Source organism: Chelonia mydas, chromosome 3, assembly GCF_015237465.2.
Source record: "Chelonia mydas isolate rCheMyd1 chromosome 3, rCheMyd1.pri.v2, whole genome shotgun sequence".
Classification (NCBI taxonomy): domain Eukaryota; kingdom Metazoa; phylum Chordata; order Testudines; family Cheloniidae; genus Chelonia; species Chelonia mydas.
In genome coordinates, this window is record NC_057851.1 from 142,917,429 (window position 1) to 142,936,831 (window position 19,403).

General features: G+C 40.4%; 1 protein-coding gene across 4 annotated transcripts in view; it reads right to left on the bottom strand.

The window, feature by feature from the left end:
- Nucleotides 1-3,440: 3,440 nt before the first annotated feature.
- Nucleotides 3,441-19,403, bottom strand: part of ZNF318 (zinc finger protein 318) — a 37,037-nt gene continuing 21,074 nt past the window's right edge. For 2 of the 4 annotated variants that reach the window (XM_027833858.3, XM_043543439.1), the window contains exons 4-10: nt 16,861-18,273; nt 14,441-14,540; nt 12,948-13,234; nt 10,315-10,518; nt 9,740-9,839; nt 8,472-8,590; nt 3,441-8,008 (exon numbers count right to left, since the gene is read on the bottom strand). In XM_027833858.3, coding sequence (XP_027689659.2) covers nt 4,448-8,008; nt 8,472-8,590; nt 9,740-9,839; nt 10,315-10,518; nt 12,948-13,234; nt 14,441-14,540; nt 16,861-18,273 — 5,784 coding nt within the window. In that variant the 3' untranslated portion in view covers nt 3,441-4,447. The remainder of the gene's footprint in view (nt 8,009-8,471; nt 8,591-9,739; nt 9,840-10,314; nt 10,519-12,947; nt 13,235-14,440; nt 14,541-16,860; nt 18,274-19,403) is intronic. The other 2 variants (XR_006289755.1, XM_043543438.1) reach the window with 2 other exon arrangements.

Here is a 19,403-nt window from a genome sequence, read left to right on the forward strand (position 1 = left end):
GGGTTCTCATGGGTGGTTTCTGCTGCCTTTGTGCTATCCGAGTAGTGCAAAGAGGGTGGCACACTACAAAGATTCTGCCTCAGAGTACTGGTTTTAGCCTTCACCTTTTTGAAATATGTTTGGCCTCAAGATGAAAACATTGTTGCAGCAGTGCATTAAGTGCTGGACTAGTATCTATTCCATGCTTTTCTTTTGCCTTTTCTCTCCCCAGGGCAAAACACTAAATTTTTATGATGTGCTAAGTGTACATATTTGCTAAAATACAATACCTAGATCTTTTTTGTGAGGTTACCACTAATTCAGAACTCATCAGTGTATATGAGAAGTTTAAGTTGTTTCTTTTAACATGCCTTATGTTGCACTGGTCTACATGGAATTTCATGGGTTGCCACATTGTCTGGCTTTGATTGGTATTTCTGAAGTTCCTCAACACTCCTTAGGCTTGAGGAACCTAACTAGTACCTTACTGGTATATTTTGCCACCTCTCTATTCACCCTTAATTTCCAAATATTTAATATATTAAACACCAATCCTAGAACTTATCTGTAGGTTTCCTTTAAGCCCTTTCCATGCTGAAAACCAGACAGTTATTCCCTCTTTTTGCCTAACCCTTAACTACTTTTTAATCTATACCAAAACCTTACATCTCAGCTCTCTGCTGCCTACCTTTATCCCTTAAACATAAATGTGGTCAGGAAGAATTCACGTCTGAAGATGGCTGACAGGCATTTTTTCAAAAGCTTTTTTAAAGTTTAAATAAAATTTTTTGTCATTATTTAGTTAACCCTTTCAAAGAATTGCAACAAGTTGGAGACAAGATTTATCCTTAGAAGAGCTGTACTGGTTTGTCCTCTTGTATTGTGTTATATCAAGAAAGTCAAACTTAATTTAACAAAAATAATCCAAGTAATTTCAGATTATTTGAAAGGGGTTACCTCTTTCCACATGCATTGTTAGATGTTATAGATGTCCAATACTAGGCTCATTGATAAGTGCTAAGAAGAAGGCCAGCAGCTTTCACATGGAATTTCCTTGTTACATTGCAGCTTAGTAAGGCCCCATGTATCTTGCAGTGAACTTGATCTAAATTCACTGCAGCAAGGGCTCTTCATTTCTGCTGCACTCCAGTATAGCACAATGAAACATGCAGCTTCTTGTACCATTCAAACATTGCTCTTTGAATTTACAAGAAGCTTGTGCCTGAAAGGTTTTTTTTCGCGTATTCAATATTATTCATGCTCCAGAGCGCTTTACTTATTCCACCTTATCAGCAGATGAATAGAACCAACAATTATATACGATGAAATGAAAGGCAACTTCCTACTTCACATAAAATGTTCAGACAGCCATCTCAGGGAGGAGAGGTAACCAAGTATGGCACCACTCACCCACCACACACAAACAAAACCCCTCTCAAACTCAACCCTCCTCCTGAAACTCTTGAGTCAAGAATCCAAAGTCAGCCTAGGACTTAGGGCTTCCAAGTCAGAGGACTAGAGATCTACAAGCAGCGGGGATCAGTACAGTAGATAACCCATTAAATGTATTTATCTGTAAACCACAGCAAAAAACAAAACAAAAAAACTTATGCCATTTTACAAAAGTGAAGGGACCCATACAAACTCCCTGCCACGCTCCACATATCCACAAAAATACCCTCATCCTACTCCACAAATATACCCTCATCCTACTCTTGAGCAGCTCCTGCTCTCCCACTGCTACCTATCCCAATGTCTCTGTCAGTACATCTCAATCCTAACATCCTGCTATTCCAATCTAGGCACACTGAACAAAGACGGTCAGTTGTACCACACTCTGGGATGAATATTTGCTAAGGAGTACAGTAAGAAAAAAAATCATTTCACATGTAATTTAAATCAGGTTTCAACATCTGGAGAAAAATATTGTGGCAGCAGTTCTCAAATTATGGCTTGCAAAGGGTTCTTGCTTTCAGCTTGTGCTAGCTGCTCATTTACAGTGTCTTCTATGGGTAAATAAGCTCCTCACTACAGAACACTGATGTAGAAGCAGCTGGAGAAAGAGGAAATGAAAAGAAAAAAAGGAAGACAGGATTCAAATTATTTCTTTTCAAAAAAATGTAATTTGGCATTTACTAATTCACCAAGTACACTACTTGCAACAGGGATATCGTGGTGCAGAATGGAGAGGTATGGAGTGGGAAACTGTTCATTAAATTCTCATACTTTAGTGATCCATATGACGACAGGCTTTGAAAACCTCTGGACTAGGGCAGTAACCAAAAAGTGCAACTGAATTCCAATACACAGTGTTTTTGACCCAGAAAGGTGAAGACTAAGCCCCCAGAAAAGTGGAGCGTAAACTTCACCCTCACTATGTTCAAAGTCACCATTAATATTCTGAAGCTAATCCTCCCCCTCACCCGCCAACAAACTCTGAACTCCATACAAAGCTGGCAAGAAAATGGATTTCTCCTTCCCACCGGAGATTTCAAAAAAGATACCAGGGAGTAGGATACTTCTCTGAAGAAACTGATACAAAGAAAGGAGGAAAAACAACATCTACTGACATTTGCAATCAGTTGCATTCAGAGGACGTATCATTGGAGGAACAGAAGCTAATACAGAAGGGAGACTGAATCCCAAGACAAGAGCATAGAACTCAAACAAAACCCAAACACAACTTTGAAAGGGTACCTCTATGATGTATGAAGACGACTTGAACAATCTCTCTCCCCCTGCCCCAGCTTGTGTTTTAATAATAGCAGGAATGCATAATATTGTCTTCTTTGGTTTTGTGGTGGGAGGCATTTTGGGAAGTGGAAGATAAGCAATTACAATAGATATAACATTTTAATTGAAGAGGAGAGGGTGATGACTCACAAAGGCTTCCTGTATTCAAAATGGTAAATGCGTAAGTGTCAATAAAAAATAGTTTTAGGCAGTTTAACTAAAAATCTTTTCCCCTAACAGCTTAATTTTCATTATCTTGCTGCTTTCTTGTGATGTCACCATTTACACTAGCTCTCCAGTTTTTCAGCCTAGATGGGACCTAAATTTCTCACATAAAAAATAAAGCAAAAACTTCTGAAAAAAATTCACGCTTTTACACGCATTTTTTTAAAAAGCAAAAAGGGCACCAGTCCATTTTTCCCTTTGTAAGTCCACCTTTAAGAATAAAGAGTTACAGGCTGGCGTGGAGTAAAACAAGAAATATGAAATGGTAAGTCGCTGCTCCTTTCTGCTAACCTTGCATAATTCAGAACTTGATCAATTTCCCACTGAAGTCAGTTGGAGTCTTTCTGCTGATTTCAATGGGAATTAGATCAAGCCTTTACTGGTCAGGCTTAATAGTGGAGATCTTACTTCTCTACTGCGGTCATATCAGTGTCTCTCATCACCTGAAGATGGTTAAAATGAAATACTTGTTTGAAATAAAACAATGAAAATTTAGAAAAAAATATTTTTGATTACCATAAGTTTATTTTAAATGATTTAACAAATAAAAAAATGTTAGATTTATGCAAGCAAACATTTTAACGCTTTAATCTTTGACAAACTGTACAAATGAAAACCATCACACTACAGGTTTAATGGCTCAGGGACCATTCAGGGTGGGCATGTATGCAGCTGTGGCACACCGAGCGAGTCCAATTCCTGAGACCAGGGTTCAGATCTTCTGGTTCTTCAGAGCAGGACAGCTGCTAAATGATTTAACACAAATAGTTACTGGATCACAATACAATGAAAGAAAGGCCATTTCAAATCATGTAAGTGACCTCAAAATGTCTGGTCCAGGTGTCAGGCCACGGAGCCTTACCGATTAGTCTCCTTCTTCAAAAGTGAGTTGACAGATTTTCTCCCTTGCTTAGTGAGGTGGTATCCACATGTGTTTATACAATACAGTATGAGACCATTTAAGTACAGGTGTAATACAACAGTAATTACAAACCACAGGACATGAAACAAAGTCAACTCTATTCACACTTTCTGCATTTCAAACAATGGGAGCAATCAAAATCATGCATTACATCTGAAATAAACTTTTAGTTTCAATTCTTCTGCAAGAGTGTCCGTTTCCTTAAGTTCTGAATGGGTTTTCTTGAGCTTGTCTCACAGGCTAGTTATGGAATGTTACTGATGGAAACGTGTGAACTGGAAACCATCCAAAAATGGTAAAGAATAAAAGACAAAAAATAAACAAAAACAACCAAATCACACATTATGAGATTCCATTTTAATGGCAGAGTACAGAAAAGAAATTGGTGAAATTTCACAAGAAAAGCATTTTACACAATTCAGTATGTACAGAATAAAGTGTGTGTCTGGTTTTTGGTAAAACAAGTGTAAGTTTTAGTCAGTATCTACTGCAGGATGCAAAATACTCCCATATTAAACTGAAACAAAGAATATACATAACAAAATCCCAGCACCGGCTCCTCAAATATTGAGACTGGCTGGGTCCATTTCAACCCACTGGGCTCTCTGCTGAGCTTTCAGCAGTTACTGAAGCTAGCTTGTTAGTTTCCAAACTACCGTCAGCAGTTTTTATCTTGCTCTGAACAATGCACAATCCATTGTCCCCTGAGCCACTCTCCTTTGCAGGTGTTTCCTTGAGCTCTGGGAGGACAGTTTCAATGCAGCCAGCAGCCTGGTTTTCCACACTGTCTCCATCACAGCTCAATGATGGCATTTCAGCAATGTCTGCTGTGCTGTCTTTGCTCTCCTCCACTTGCAGAAGGATCTCAGAGATTGGAGGAATGCCCTGTATTTCTAGAACAGGCATGCCCACTTCAGTAGTGTCACTATTTGATAAGCGTGACTCAAGGTGTGGGACAGCTGTTTCAGAGATCAGGGTGCAAAATTTGTCTTCTTGATCACCAGAAGTTAATGCAACAAAATCAATAATTTCTGGTTCATCGACTGGCTGCTCAATGCTCAGTTCACTGGTTTTGCTGGGCTCCAGCCCGATGGATGCAATGGTTTCTAATTTGGGGAGATCTTCAGTATCCTCATTTAGAATTCCTGCTGTTAGGATACCAAGATGTTCACGTTCCACTTCAATGTCCCCCAAACTGAAATCAATGCTTTCTAACTCCAACTCTGCTTTCAGGATGGGAGTGTCACTAGGTTTCACATCTTCTGGCTTTAAGGAATCTTTCTCATTTTCCATATTAAAATTTAGCGTGAGAGTTTCTGATTGTTCAAAGCTAAATTCTGAGTAAGTGGTGTTAAGGTCAAAGTCACTAGCTGTTGAGGTACTTAAGACCTCCTGGTTTATTTCTGCGTGGGTAAGGGTCCCTCCTCCTAGACGACCCACACTGAAGTCTGCTGGTAGAGCATCTAGTGGCTCTTGAACCATACCAGACTGACCACTAGAAAAGTCAACACCTCCTATTTCTAATGCATCTTTCTCTGCAGTAAAATTCCCTAACTTTATATCTGATTCAGGGCCCCTCAATGTATTATTTTCAACATCATACATTAATTCTAGGCTGGAATTGGGTTCAACAGTGTTTGCAGTGCAGGTGCTGACTAGCTCTGTGACACCCTGTTCCTGGTGGTGGATGTCTAACGTCGCACAGCTTGAATGTTCATGCCTGAGCTCTTCTTGTACCACTAATATGCTATTTTTCATTTCTACATTGGTGAGACACGTGACAGGGACATTGACTTCATTAGAACCATTGTTTATTTCTGGATTATCTACTGTTTGAGTATATGGTAGTTCCTGACTACGTGGTGACTGAGAACTAACCAAGATGACCTGTTTGTTTTTATTACTAGTTTGAGAGGAGTCCAATTCACTTGGGCATTTTGCTGTCAATTCTGAAACCCTATTTTGCATCTCTGAAGTCTGGAGGGCTTCATCAATGACTGCTGACTGAGACCTTTCCAAGACTACATTTTCCAGTTTTATACCTCGTAAGGAAGCATTATGTTCTATCATTATCGCTACTGAAACTTTTTCCTCACTGACTTTATTTGATGTGTCTAGTCGTTCAGGAACCAATTCACCCTGAACATATGGCAACTCTGGGCTGTCAATTTCTGTATTAGTTTTATAGCTGTCATCACTTAATTTTTCCTCTGTTAAACTGGGATCTCCCACCTTGTGGATTTCATTGCATCTTTCAGGTAACTGATTCTCTGGGTGTCTGAGACTAAGTTCAAACTGAGCTCCTGTTAACTCTGAGTCTTCCATCTCTATATCTTTTTCAGAAGCATTAGATATATCTGCTTTGGCATCCACAGTACTGTCTCTCTTCTCCTCTCTGGTTTTCCCTTGGACCTCAATTATTTGTGGATCTTGGGATTCCTGGCAGACCTCTTGTTCTCCACTTGTTCTACCCATGTCTCTCATTTCTATAGATTTCTGGATATGGGTGATGGTTTTAATTTCTGACAATTGTGTGACTGACATTTCTGGTATCTGAGGCTCTGGCAATTTCTTACTAATTTCTGCCTGATCAATAGTTTCCATTTCTACCTCATTCTCCCAGTGAACTGAAGCACCTGCTGCTTGATCTTTAGACTGCACGATTTCCTCTTCTTTGGATTTAGCTTGAAAATCTGATGCAAGAACATTTTGGGATTCATAGCTCACCTCCCCCTGAACTCTGTTTGGGATTTCAGTGCTCTTTTCTGTATAGGGTGTTGAAGTCTCCTGGACTTCTACTTTCTCAGGTTCTGAGGCCCCCTCATCTGAGTAGACCTGACTAACCTCTGAGTAAGTAGCTATATTTTGGAAAGTTTCTTTCATGGAAGATGGACTGCTACTTGGTTTAGAGTTTGCTGGCATATCTGTGCTTCTCTCTGTTTTTGCTATGTTAAAGTTTTCTCCATTTGGAACTGGGGAACTTGCAAGTTTGCTGTCAGATGAATTCTTTCCACCACTACTGTAGAATATATCATAGAGGTCTTTAGCATTTGCTGTGGCCAGACAAGAGTTCCGTTTCTCTATTTTTTTAGCCTGGTCACTAAAAGCAGTAGAAGGTGGTGGTGGAGGGGGGCGCACTGGCATTGCCAGCATTTCCTGGTCACTCTCAGATACCCCTGGCGCCACTTCATCTGCTGGGATGACTGCTGCCTGTTTAGCTGGGGGTGGAATTGAGGGTGGAGGGGGAGGTGGCTTCTCAGAGGATTCATTCTTCTCTGGCACTTTCATATCTTCCTGTGTCCCTTTCAAAATTACCTCCTCTCCCCCGAACGCTTTTGAGATTATATCTGGAGGCAGCAGAACATCTGCATTGGATTCTTTCACCACGGGTAGTGGTTTGGTGGTGGCACCAGAGGATTTTATAGACAAAAAAGTGTTTAAAGGTGCTGGCTTGCTTACTGTTGCAGTTGCAGACTTCCTGAAAATCATGGTAGGGACTGGCAGATTGGGTCGAATTTTTGCTTGTGTTGAAGTGGAAGCGACTGGCGTCCAGGGGCTAGTGTGTGGTATAACGGTTTTCCCAGAGAGCTTAATTTCAATGGGCTTAGCATGGGGTTTCCCAGATTGAGACTTGCCCTCCTCCTTATCTTTACTTCCTTCAACACTCTCCTCCTTTGGGGGAGCTGCAACTGCTCCTGGATTTTTATCCTCTCTCTCATTCTTTTTCCAGCTGAACTTTCCAAAGGAAGATTGAGTTGGCGATTCCTTTTTTGAGTCCTCTTTCTTCTCTTCCTTTTTTTCTTCCTTCTTCTCTTCCTTCTTTTCTTCCTTCTTCTCTTCCTTCTTTTCTTCCTTCTTCTCTTCCTTCTTCAATTTAAGCTTAATACCAAGTTTCCGCCCAGCAGTATCCATTTTGCCCTGAGTACTACTGGTTTCACTAACCCCTTCTCCCAGCTCTGGAGTGCTCTTTGTTTCTTCTTTTTTTGCCACTTTTGCCTTCTTCTCATCTTTCTCCTCTTTTTGCTTTTCTCCCAGTTTCCTTTTCATCTCATTCTGCCGCCTGCGCTCTGTTTCCAGGACCACAGCCAACCCAGCTTGACGGTCCAGGTTTCTCCTCTCTTCATAAAGTGGATTCTCATCCACATGTTTCTGTGAAAAGAAATGGCACAATCTCAGCAGCTGTTACTAAAGAAATAAAACTTTGCTCTGGAACGGTTCTGACTTGTTAGATTTGCCAGTTCAACACTATTAGGAGAATAGAGATCTTCTTCCTGCCAAGAAACAGGAAATAGGGGTTTCACGCCCAGAATTCTGCAACTCAATGCTAAGAAAACATTAAAATTAAATCCTATATTCTATGGAAATGTTTGAAAGTCAGCACTGGGATTAAAGCCTGACTTCAATACCACACAGATGAACGAGCCTCTATATAAGCTAGTAAATTCTATTTATTGCTCTTAGTGTGTTTAATTTGTTCAGTAGTAAATGGTCACACTACTCAACCATGAGGCAAGTATTATTTCAAAGGGAAGGAACTGAGGCAACGGGAAGGAAAAGAGAGAATCAGAAGCTAACCAAGGAATGGCTCACTGCCAGTACCCCAGGTACCAACCTTGTATTTCTCATTGTGGGGATGACTTTTCACATGTTGCTCTCCTGAGATTTGATCTCCAAAAAATTCATGACAGAGCTGGCAATAATATCCAGTGATGGGAATCAGAAACTCAGAGCCTGAAAAGGCAAAAGAAAATAGAGAAATAAAACAGAAGAAAATGCCTAACCTTTAATAAAAGCCAAAAAAAAATCCATGACAGGTACCAGTGATGTAGAACCTCCAGCAATGTTCCTATTCATGCTCCTGGAATTGGACAAACTATTCTTTACACTTCCAGTATGGGAACTTGCACTACCGGGAATACTCCTTAGATTTAACACATCCTAACTTCAGCATCATGGCTGGGAGAATTATTTTCAATTCTTTCCCTCATCCACTACTATTTCTTAAAATATTAAACTGCTAGTGCTTGTGCTTTTTGTCTGCTTTCTCATCTCCAACACGAAGTCCACTCAAATACCAATCGCCACCTAAAACTGCAAAGCCTTCTAAAGGAAAGCACTGAAAATCCACAATGCATGCCTGGGAAAAAAGGCAACTTTCTCAATAAAGCTTAATTCATTGTGTCTTTGTGCCTACAGGAAACCACCTACTGTAACCTAACATACAGCAGATCCTTCCTCCAGTGCCATTATCCAACACACCAGATTGAGAAGATTATACACAAGACAGTAAATCAATTCCTAGCTGGACTGTTAAGTACATCACTTGTGTGCAGTAGTATTTTTTGATCCAAACATTATACCTTCCCAATTCACTATAAATCCTTTCCTCTGGTCTCTGTCACTTGAACCCAACAAGTTTACATCAGAGGCCTCTCAGGGGCAATTCCCAGGACCAAAGCAAATATATAAAGGAAAGTTACAGGCTTCAGAGCAGCTAAAATACTAAAGTCCCCCAAAACACTAAATTTTGCAACCTTTTTCTTACTCCCACTGTTTCAGCAGCAGATCATGTTAGAATGTCCGGAGAGAAGGAAACAAACCACCTAACGCTTAGAAGAAGCAACCACCGCAAAAGTCAAATGTTAAAAACAGCTTATGTTTCCCTACAATCTCACTCCATGCCCTTTTAAACTTGATAATCAGGTAATGAAACATTCCCACCTAACTTGGAATGGTTACCATACTCCTCCCATACATAGCAAGGTTTTACACACTATCTAGAACCACAATCAAAACCATTGGACTTCCTCTCCCAGAGCAGCTGGAACCTGCTGGAGGGCAGATCAAGATCATATGTAGGAGAAAAGGAAGTAAAGTTACCTTTGGCGGGAACTGTTATCTTATCAATGCGTTTTACGAAGTCTTGTTTGGCCTCACTCTGGGTCTTCGAAGCCCAAGGTCTGTTGTAAGGATCCAGGGTCTATTTGCATAGTGACAGAGGCATACAAGCTCATTCATTACACTAACAAGTCAAATACACCCTTCTTGTTTTTTCTTTTTACATCACTTTAATACAGTGAGAACCAAAATCAGAATACAAATATGTACAAGAACTATGTTCTATTCCCTTTCCCCTTCCCTCCTTGTGATTTGTTATAAAGAAAATAACCTGTGAAAAGGTAACAGATAAATCAAATCAACAAGTAGGTGGTGTTTGAAATGCAAATTTTAAAAAACTGGTGCCCTACTGAACTAGATACAAAAGCCCCATTTATGCTCATAAACAAGTTACACAAACTGCTGAAGCTTTACATTAAGCAAATTACATTAGGCAATTGCTCTTGAGTTCAATATCACTTCAGGCTCTCTTGCAAAGGATAATTTTGTGACTGATACTTCAGTGTGTAATTCCTTATAACATGAAATCTACTTAATGAAGGAGGCTTGACACATACCTGTCTGTGTTTCTTATTGTGCATGTGTGTAAAAAAGTCAAACATGGTCCCACAGATGGTATTGCAGTCTTTGCACCAGTGGTTCCCTGCATCATAATATTCATAAATATTGGCCAACTGGAAAGGATGCTTGGACGACTGAGAAGAGGATTCTGCAGGCTTGGGACTTTTACCTCTGGACTTTTCATTTGTTGTTTTTGATTCCTAAATGGAACACAAGGAAACGTTTCTTTAAGACATGGAAGGACACACGATGTGTTGGAACTCAAAACCTGCCTCCAGCAGAGACCATACACACACAAAAAATATATATCACCTGCTAGTCAACGCTCAGGCTAAGTCCACCGTTTCAGTGAGCTGGCACTGCAGACTCAGATGCTGTGTGGCCAATGAAGAGCTTCCAATAAGATTCCCAGATGTAATGGCTAGATAGTAGGTATGTAATCAAGGAACCAAATGAGCAAATACCCCCAGGGCAAGCATCCTCCCCACTTTACGGGGTAAGTGTATGTACCCGAGTGGTGCCAGTTAGGAGTACCAGCTAAACATTGCCAGGAATATCTAAAAAACTCCCTACTGCCATACTGTGGTTATTGTAAAAATAACTTGGATGGAAACAGAATAAAAAGAAATTGAATCATTTAACTCAAAACTATTTAACAGGCAAAGAACAACACCCTGCAAAACTAAACAAGTGCCTTGTATTTTCCAACAGGCTCATGATTTCTAAGGAGCCAGAAAGAAGCCTCTTTTACCCAAGTTTATGTGATACAACGTGTGTCTTGTGCTTAGATACATCCTGGAATAGACGCTAGCGCTTTACGCTTTGAAGTCTATGCTAATGGACACTGACCTGTAAAGGCCAAAGTCATACAGCAGAAGACCCCCACCATTTTTAAAAATAAACAAAATGAGTATCTTAAATCAGGAATCTGAGGTACAGGTGAAAATCTGAGAGTGAAAAAAATTAAACAATACCCAAGAGGGACATAAGATTGAGTCAGCCTTGTTGGCTCAGACAATGACCTGTAGATATTGCCATTTAGTAAATACCGAGTTTGTGCTTTACATTCTGATTGGGTGAAACAGCATCATAGGACCATTTCTAATCTGTGCAACTGTCTCAAAAATTAACATTTTAAGGTAACTGAGATGGCACAAAGCATGGATCTGTTGCACCATCTCCAAGTTATTCAGTTCCCAGTGTCGAACAAATCCAACTATATGACCACTCCATATCTTCTCATTAGTGATCCCTACTTGAAGTTCTCTTTGATAATGGAGCCGGAAGAGATCTACACACCTAGTGGCTACTTCCAGAACTACTGACTGCTCAGGAACAGAGTGAACATAGCATTCTCTCATCCAGAGAATGTGCAGGGCAACAAGTGATTGGTCAAAAGAACAAGAAAGTGTATCCATGATATCTAAGAAGTGGGATTGCTTATGCTGTTAATTTTATATACACTCATATTTGGGGTCCTATAAGGCATTGTGTGTATGGCAGGGACAGACCCCAATAAGTCACATCCCTTTGGAATGATCATATTGACCCAATGACAGATGGCAGTCACTTCTCACCTCCTTTTATGCTTCTTCGCTTGAAAGTGAGCAGCATGCAGATCACAGGATCTCTCTTCAATACCAACAGAAACCGTAAAGGAAAAAAGCTCATGCAGGAGAGCAGCCTTATTAGGGCCTCTTGTTTAACAGGCAATACTGCAAAATTGGTGCTTCACTTCTTTACCACTAGTATTATGTTTTCAGCTTCCATATTTGCAATGGGTTTGTGCCAACACACAGTGACTATCCAGTCTCAGCAGACAGATAGATTGTAAAATATTGCCACAGAAACAGATATACTCATGCCATGGAGAGTTTGTTTCAGCCCTGCCCAAGGCCAAGGAAAATGTTCAGAATCTTCATGTCAGATTAGAAAAGGTCACAACCAATTTTTCTCTTTTTCTTTTTATTAAAGTTACCAATCCGAACTCCTAGGTGAATCTAAGAGATTAATCCCAGTATTCCATGTGCCTGTAAGAATATACCAGCTGTTCCTGGTGAGGGTGTAGAATTTTCCAAGTTAAAATGAGCAACCATTAAAGGAAATCAGTTGACTATGAGTATACAGAGTACAAACAACATAAGACGAAGTAATAAGAGTGGAATGCTCCACAGTCTGAACTGCCGCAACCCCACCGACCCCTTTGCAAAATACACAATATGGTCACACCTACAAAACAAAACAAATTTATGATGAATACTATCTCCCTTCCAAATATATAAGTTACCCATTCAGAAACTAGGTTCATATATCTCCCAAACATATACACCCCTCTTCAGAGGCTGTTGTACATGTGACCTACATAAAAGTTTCAGGACTGTCCCCAGGAATGTAGGTAATCTATTCTGGGGTTACTGTTACCCCTTTAAATGTAGAGAGCCCATATGAAGAGTGGTGGCATTCCCCAAAAGTGAACAGGCATGTATGTGTGCACCAATAATGTCATATAAAAATGTTAGCTTAATAAGTCTTGCCCTGATCTCCTAGTGAGTGGCTGGGAACAGACACCTCCTCAGTGCCCTCTTCTCAAAGAGGGGAAATCATTTCTCACCCAAGTCTAAGATTTTACCTTATTGGAAAAGGGCGTTTTCTCCAGACCTTTTGCATTCTCTGACTTGCTGGTTTTTTCAGTGGATTCTTTAGTTTCCATGGATGGTTTCCGGGGTTTTTCAAAAATGTTTATCCCCAGGATCTGGGCTACTTTGTCAAGCTCAGATTGCTTCTTCTCTGCTGCATCAGACTCCTTGTGCAGCTCAGAAATCTCCTTCATAATGTTTTCTTGCAGCCGGTTCACCTCTGCTAGTAACGGGTCTTTGTGCCCATCCTTCTCCCGCCTTTTCTTCCGCAGCATCTCCCCTGAGCCAAATGAGGAGGTAGAGGAGTAGGAAGCGCAAGAGGAAAATCATGTTAAAACATGTACAATTATTCCAGTCAGATAATTAACTGTTAAATTTATAAAATATCTAGGAAATATCTAGGTTAGAGTTTTTGACCAGAAAGGAAAGAAGGATGAAGTTGAGCTCTTGGGAAATAGGCACAATGGAGTCAGCTCACACCCCAAGAGAGAAACTTAAATTTCCCTCTTACTTCTGAGCAAACAAGTAGTCCTTGGCTTTCCCTGCATTGCTCCACAAATGGATCTCAAACTCTGTCCTGAAGGACACTTTTTCCTGGGATGAAGGAAGAATTCAATCTTTTGTTGGTTAAACAAAAGTTTGAAATTACCCAAAAATGTGTGCGACTCTGTTAAGAGATTGCTTGCACTGTTGTTGTATCCTTGTTGGTTCCAGGATATGGGAGAGACAAGATAGCCAGGTAATATCTTTTACTGGACCAACTTCTGTTCGTGGAAGGTACTAACTTTCAAGCTACACAGAACTCTTCTTCAGGTCTGGGGAAGGAAATCAGAGTGTCTGCACTAAATACCGGTTAGGATAGATTGTAATTGTATTTAGTTCAGACACTCGGATTTCTTTCCCCAGACCTGAAGAAGAGCTCTGTGTAGCCAAAAGCTTGTACCTTCCACCAGCAGAAACTGGTCCAATAAAAGATATTACCTCAACTATCTTGCCTCCCCAAAGAGGAATTTATCTTCTCTCTCCAGATTAGATTTAATAAAAACAAGTAAGTGAAGGGTAAATTGACAGGCCCCCATTTCTGCTACATTAACACACTGCAATGTACAGAGTGAAGTAAATTTAATTTGTCAAGTTGCTCAATGGCCCATTTCAGAAAGTTGGGCACAAGTCGTGGCCTACATACTTTGGGTCACTACAGAGAGATTCCAATTCCAAAGGCGTGTAAGCAACTGCTGGTTACAGAATGGCTGTTTCATTTGCCTACACGCATGATGGTAATGTTACAGTCACTGCTTTCTAAAAAAATTCTGGGGTGCCTGGGTGGGAAAACATTAAATCTCATATTCTAGACTATTATTCTGATCTGTACTCATATTCTAAACTATTATTTCTGATCTGTACTTATTCTGATCTGTACTACGACATAGGGCCTTTGGAGCACATCCTGAGAGAAAAGGGAAGGAGGAGAAGAAAGCAGTAGTACCTTGTTGTTTACGTAGCCTATCTAATTCAGTCTTGAGATAATAGAGCTTCTTCTGTCTTGCTTCTCTGTCATTCTTCAGTTTCTCTCTCTCTTCTATGACCTAAAAAGATTGGGAAGAAAAGGGCATGAAACTCCCATCTCCTTCCAGCACAGATAAAGCAATACTGCAAAAGTGATTGCTAGGACCCCTTTGCAGTTCATTGGATGTCAGTCACTTATTCTAATCACTGTTCTCAAAATAATCTTTTGCTGTTAACTTTTTAATATAATAAACAAATCCACTTTTTTTTCGCATTTTTGAGTTACTTTTTGCATCTGTGTCAATTTTTCAATCCAACGAAAACCCAAGAAAAAACTCACCACTATATCTAGACTTGAACTGCATTAATGCTGGTTGCTGCTACTGCACTGGTAAATGCAGTTATTCTCAGAAAATCTAGTTTAACTTTTTAAAGAATTCAATCACCAGTAAGTTATGGGAGAGAGGACAAGGCTCATGCTAATCTACCGCAAGCCAGTGACATCTAATTGTAGAATAGGGCCTTTTGGCAGAGAATAAACTAAATCCATTAGCTTACAAATTCTTTTTACATTATGACTGGGATTTTCAAAAGCACTCAGGTGTTGGCCTACTGACTTCGCTGAGTGCAGTTAGTCCAGTGCAGAGCCCTTTTGAAAATCCCATGCTATATCTTCACAGCATGCACACTTCAATGAAAACAAATGAAAAATGGACTGCCAAGCCCTACATCTAGCTTTCACTACTTACACTCTCCTTGGATTTAACAATTTATTTTTGTTTCAGTGCTACCAGTTTGTAATGCTCTGTGTTTTGAAACACAACTGACATCTGTTGAGTCCCTGGATGCTGTCAGCTTCTTGTATAACACAGACAGAGATGGGGACTGGGGAATTCATAGCGCCTATTTTCAATGTAAATAGGCTTCCATTTAGAAAACAATGTTCCTGTTCTAAGGAAAACATTTACAATGAATTTGGAAGCTTTTTTCAGCTTCCCCTCATCCCCTCCAGCCTTGTTTTTTAACAGATTCACCAGGTTTTGTTACCTAGGAGAATCTGGCAGCATACAAGGACCCTCTAAGAGGGTATCACTGGTCCCTCCCGTACAAAAACAAAATGGGATACAAATTAACATTAAGGAGTCTTAACCCTGTTGTAACCATAAAGTGCTGAAAGGACATCATCAGTTTGACAACCAGTCAAATTTTAAGAGTGAAGTATTTTCAGGTCCCCCTAACAATCAAAGTTTTATGCTACTATACTTTTATTCTAGGAGTGCTTTATCAGTAGGAATATCTGTACTTTATGGAGGCAAAGAACTCCTAGTGTGGATGCAGCCATACCAGCAAAGCTGTGCTTTATTCCAGTATACTAAGACCCTGCCCCAACAAGCTGGTAAAAGCACAGTTTTGCCACTATAACTGCATCAACACTAGGGGCTTCTTCCAGTACAGCTATGTCAGCCAGCTATGTCACACCTCTTCACACTATATAGCTATGCTGGCAGAAGTCTATAGCATAAACATAGGAAAATATGATTGTAAGGCTATTTTAAAAACATTTTTCAATCCCTGATCTTATGTGGAAGGCCCACACAAACAGGCAATCTGACAATACAAAAAGATATAGGGAAATTAACTACACAAAAAATGCTGTCAAATGCACTAAGTAAATTTAAAAAGCAAAGAACAATATTTTTTCCTATCTCTTCCACTTCTTAGAACCTTTGGAGTTACTTGAAACAAATTTAAAAAAAAAATTTTTTTTAAATGTGATGTTTAATCTGGTCCTTTAATACCTATTTAAGAATTTCTAATGCATCCAGCACTGTGCTATCACATTGTATTTTAAAAAAAAAAATAATAATAATAAAAAAAAAAAATCAGAAAAGCTTGTTTACCTTCAAAGGCTCAACAGTTCCCCATCTCACCAGAAAATAGTCTTCTCTAACAACTATTTTTCCCGCTGATACATAAAAAACTCACCTGTTTAATAAAACAAAACAAAAAAAATGCCTACTACTGTCAATACTCCAAGCTCCTGTAATGTTTTAAGCATAACATAGTGGTCTTCATGTATTCCTCAGCCATTTCTTAGCTGGTTGCAGGTGATCAGCTTTGCACCTCCCTCCCAAACTGCTCAGCAACAGCCCAAGAGCATATGACTTGTTGCGGTTTAAGTGAATTCAGTATAAATATTGTTAAACTGCAAGCACACAGAAAAACATGCCTCTGAAGATGAAAAGCCAATTATTTCATCAGAGCATCAGCAGCAACTAGCAATCTAACCAAGAAACCTTGCTGTGTCAAAGAGGATTGAAAAACAAACACAGATACAAGTTATGATTCTAAATTTGAGTGGTTTAGCCAAATATTTATAATTCCAAATAATACACTCACCTTCTGCTTTTGAGCTGCCCGATTTTTTTCATCAGAGATCTTTTCCGTGGTACTTTTGAGTGGGCGTGTGGCAAGCCGAAGGGGCATTTTGGAGTAAGTGGTAGTGGTGATGGGGATTTGCATGAGCACAGAGTCACCTCTCTTGATATTAGGGGGATTTTTGCCCATGGAAACTGTCTCAATCACCCGGAGGTTTGGGCGTGTGGGGTTTGCTGGCACTGCCATTGTGAGAAGCCCATGAGCCTCTGGCAGTGTAGGGTTAGGCTGCTGTGGAGGGGGGTACATGGGCCAGCCAGAGGCTGCATAAGCCATATAGTGCCCATATGCATCATAGGCGTGAGGGGCCATTGTGGGAGGTGGATAGTTTTGTGGCATCTGAGCTGCAGTGAATTGTGGATAGTTTGGAATCTGGTATTGGGAAACAGAGGTAGGGGGCAAACTGGCAGGAGCAGGCGGCGCAGAAGGGATTAGAGACACAGAAGGAACAGACTGTTCTGGTGGGCAAGCAGATATCTCCTGACCCACAGCTTTGCTTTGAGAGTATTCTGATTTCTGGAGAGAGGATGTCTCTTTGGATGGCTGGAAAGAGCCAGGAGGTGATGCAGAGCGCTGCTGGCTTGACTCTGGAGAACGAGTGTCACTCCGGCTGCGGCGCATCTCCCAGGATTCCAGTCTGCGGGAATCTGAAGAGTGACGATCAGGAGAATGAGATGCCAGCTTTTTGCCATGGAGACGTTCCTGCGTGCGGACAGCCAGTTTGCCAATTTCAGCCACCCCAATGTCAAGCCCAATGGTTTTGAGTAAGTCATGAATCTTTGCATATTCTGTATTGGACTCTTCCAGAGAATCTAGCTTTACAGCTGGAGAAGGAGGGGGACTCACTTTCTGGCTTGTAACTTCACTCCCACAACTCACTGTGGGCTTTTGAACAGAGGAAGACTCTGTTTTGGAGTCTTCATCCTCATCACCATAAAGAAATTTTTCTTCATCCTCAATGTCAGGAAAGCTGCGCCTTCTCTTTTCTTGAGCACTGGCAGAATCAGCCATCATGCCCAGAATGCGAGAGAAGCCACTGCCATCCTGACTGGCCCTCTCATGAGGGAGGAGGAAGTCAGTATGACGGTCTGCAGGCTCTGATTTTGGTTCCAACTTCTCCTTGTGACTTAAGAAGTTTCCAAACTTCTTTTCAAATGTAAAGTTATCATTGGGAAGCCCAGGAAGTGAATTCCACTCATATACACCATCATGCAATTCCTTGTTTGCCGACTCCACAGAGTCTGTGTTAAACCGTTTGAGAAAGTTCTCCACTTCAGAGGCAAAAGGAGTGCTGCTGCTGCTCTGGGACAAAGATGAATGACTTGAAAGAAGAGGGAGATCTTTGCTGGATGGAGAGCTGCTTGGAAAGCCCTCAAGCTGAAAAAGAAAAGAATGTTTATTACAGCACCCCAAAAGGGGGATAAGCACCTCAGAGTACAAATAAAAAGACATGCTCACTTCACCTGAAGAATTTACAATCAAAAATTTAGAAAAGACAACACATGAGAGCAACAAACCATGGAAAGGGAACAAAGGAAAAGAAGGTAAGTATTATAAAAAAAGCTCATGTAGTTACTTGGGAAGTCATTAAGATGTTTTTATGGGTGCTTAAGAGAATACACATGCACAACCACTTAGCATTTTATTACAAGTTCTCAACAGCCTCACAAATTGAAGTTTTCTTCTGTGAACTTCTATGAGATAGAGAGCTATGCCACAGGTTTTAATCATGTATCTAGATAGATCAATCTCAAATACAGGTAAGACTGTGTGGATTGGGGCTATTTTCAATCACTTATATACAGGGTATGCATGCAACTCATTCTCCCTTGAATAGGGCTTCCTCTAATACATCTAGCCGAGACCCTTCACTTTCAAAGTATCCTATACTACAAACACCACCACTACAAAACCAAAGCAGATCAATATGAGATATTGGTTGAAGTGATGAACTGAAACCTGAGGCAATGCCAAGCATCCCTTTTATCACAATAATGCTAAATGCATACCAATGAGTTTTTATTGCTAGCCTTAATCGGTGACTGAACTATGTAATCTTATTTCTCATAACAAACATGGTTGAGCCTGATCAGTACTTGAATGGGAAACCAATGAAAAATGCAAGATTTTGTAAAAAGTAATACTGATACTCAGTAGGTGGCTCTCTTCACTGAGCCATTTCTAATCTAACACTCTGTGTCAAAATGTTAGATTGGAAATGGCTTAGTGAAGAGTTCTAGGGGGCACTGTAGCTGGAGGTGCCACTCAATTAATATACTGACTGCCTGTGTTACTAAAGATACTGTAGCACTTTCTGTAAAACTTGGCGCTGATCCCAGTGCCCTGACTAAATTGCAGCCAGGGCATTTGATTCTGCCTCCCTAAATTCTACTTGCATACAAGAGTCTTCATTAACTGCCCTAACTATCGTATGGAGTTACCATGAACTGCTGAATATCTGCAAAATTCCACCCTCTAACCCAGATGCTAATGCACCATTTATTCCT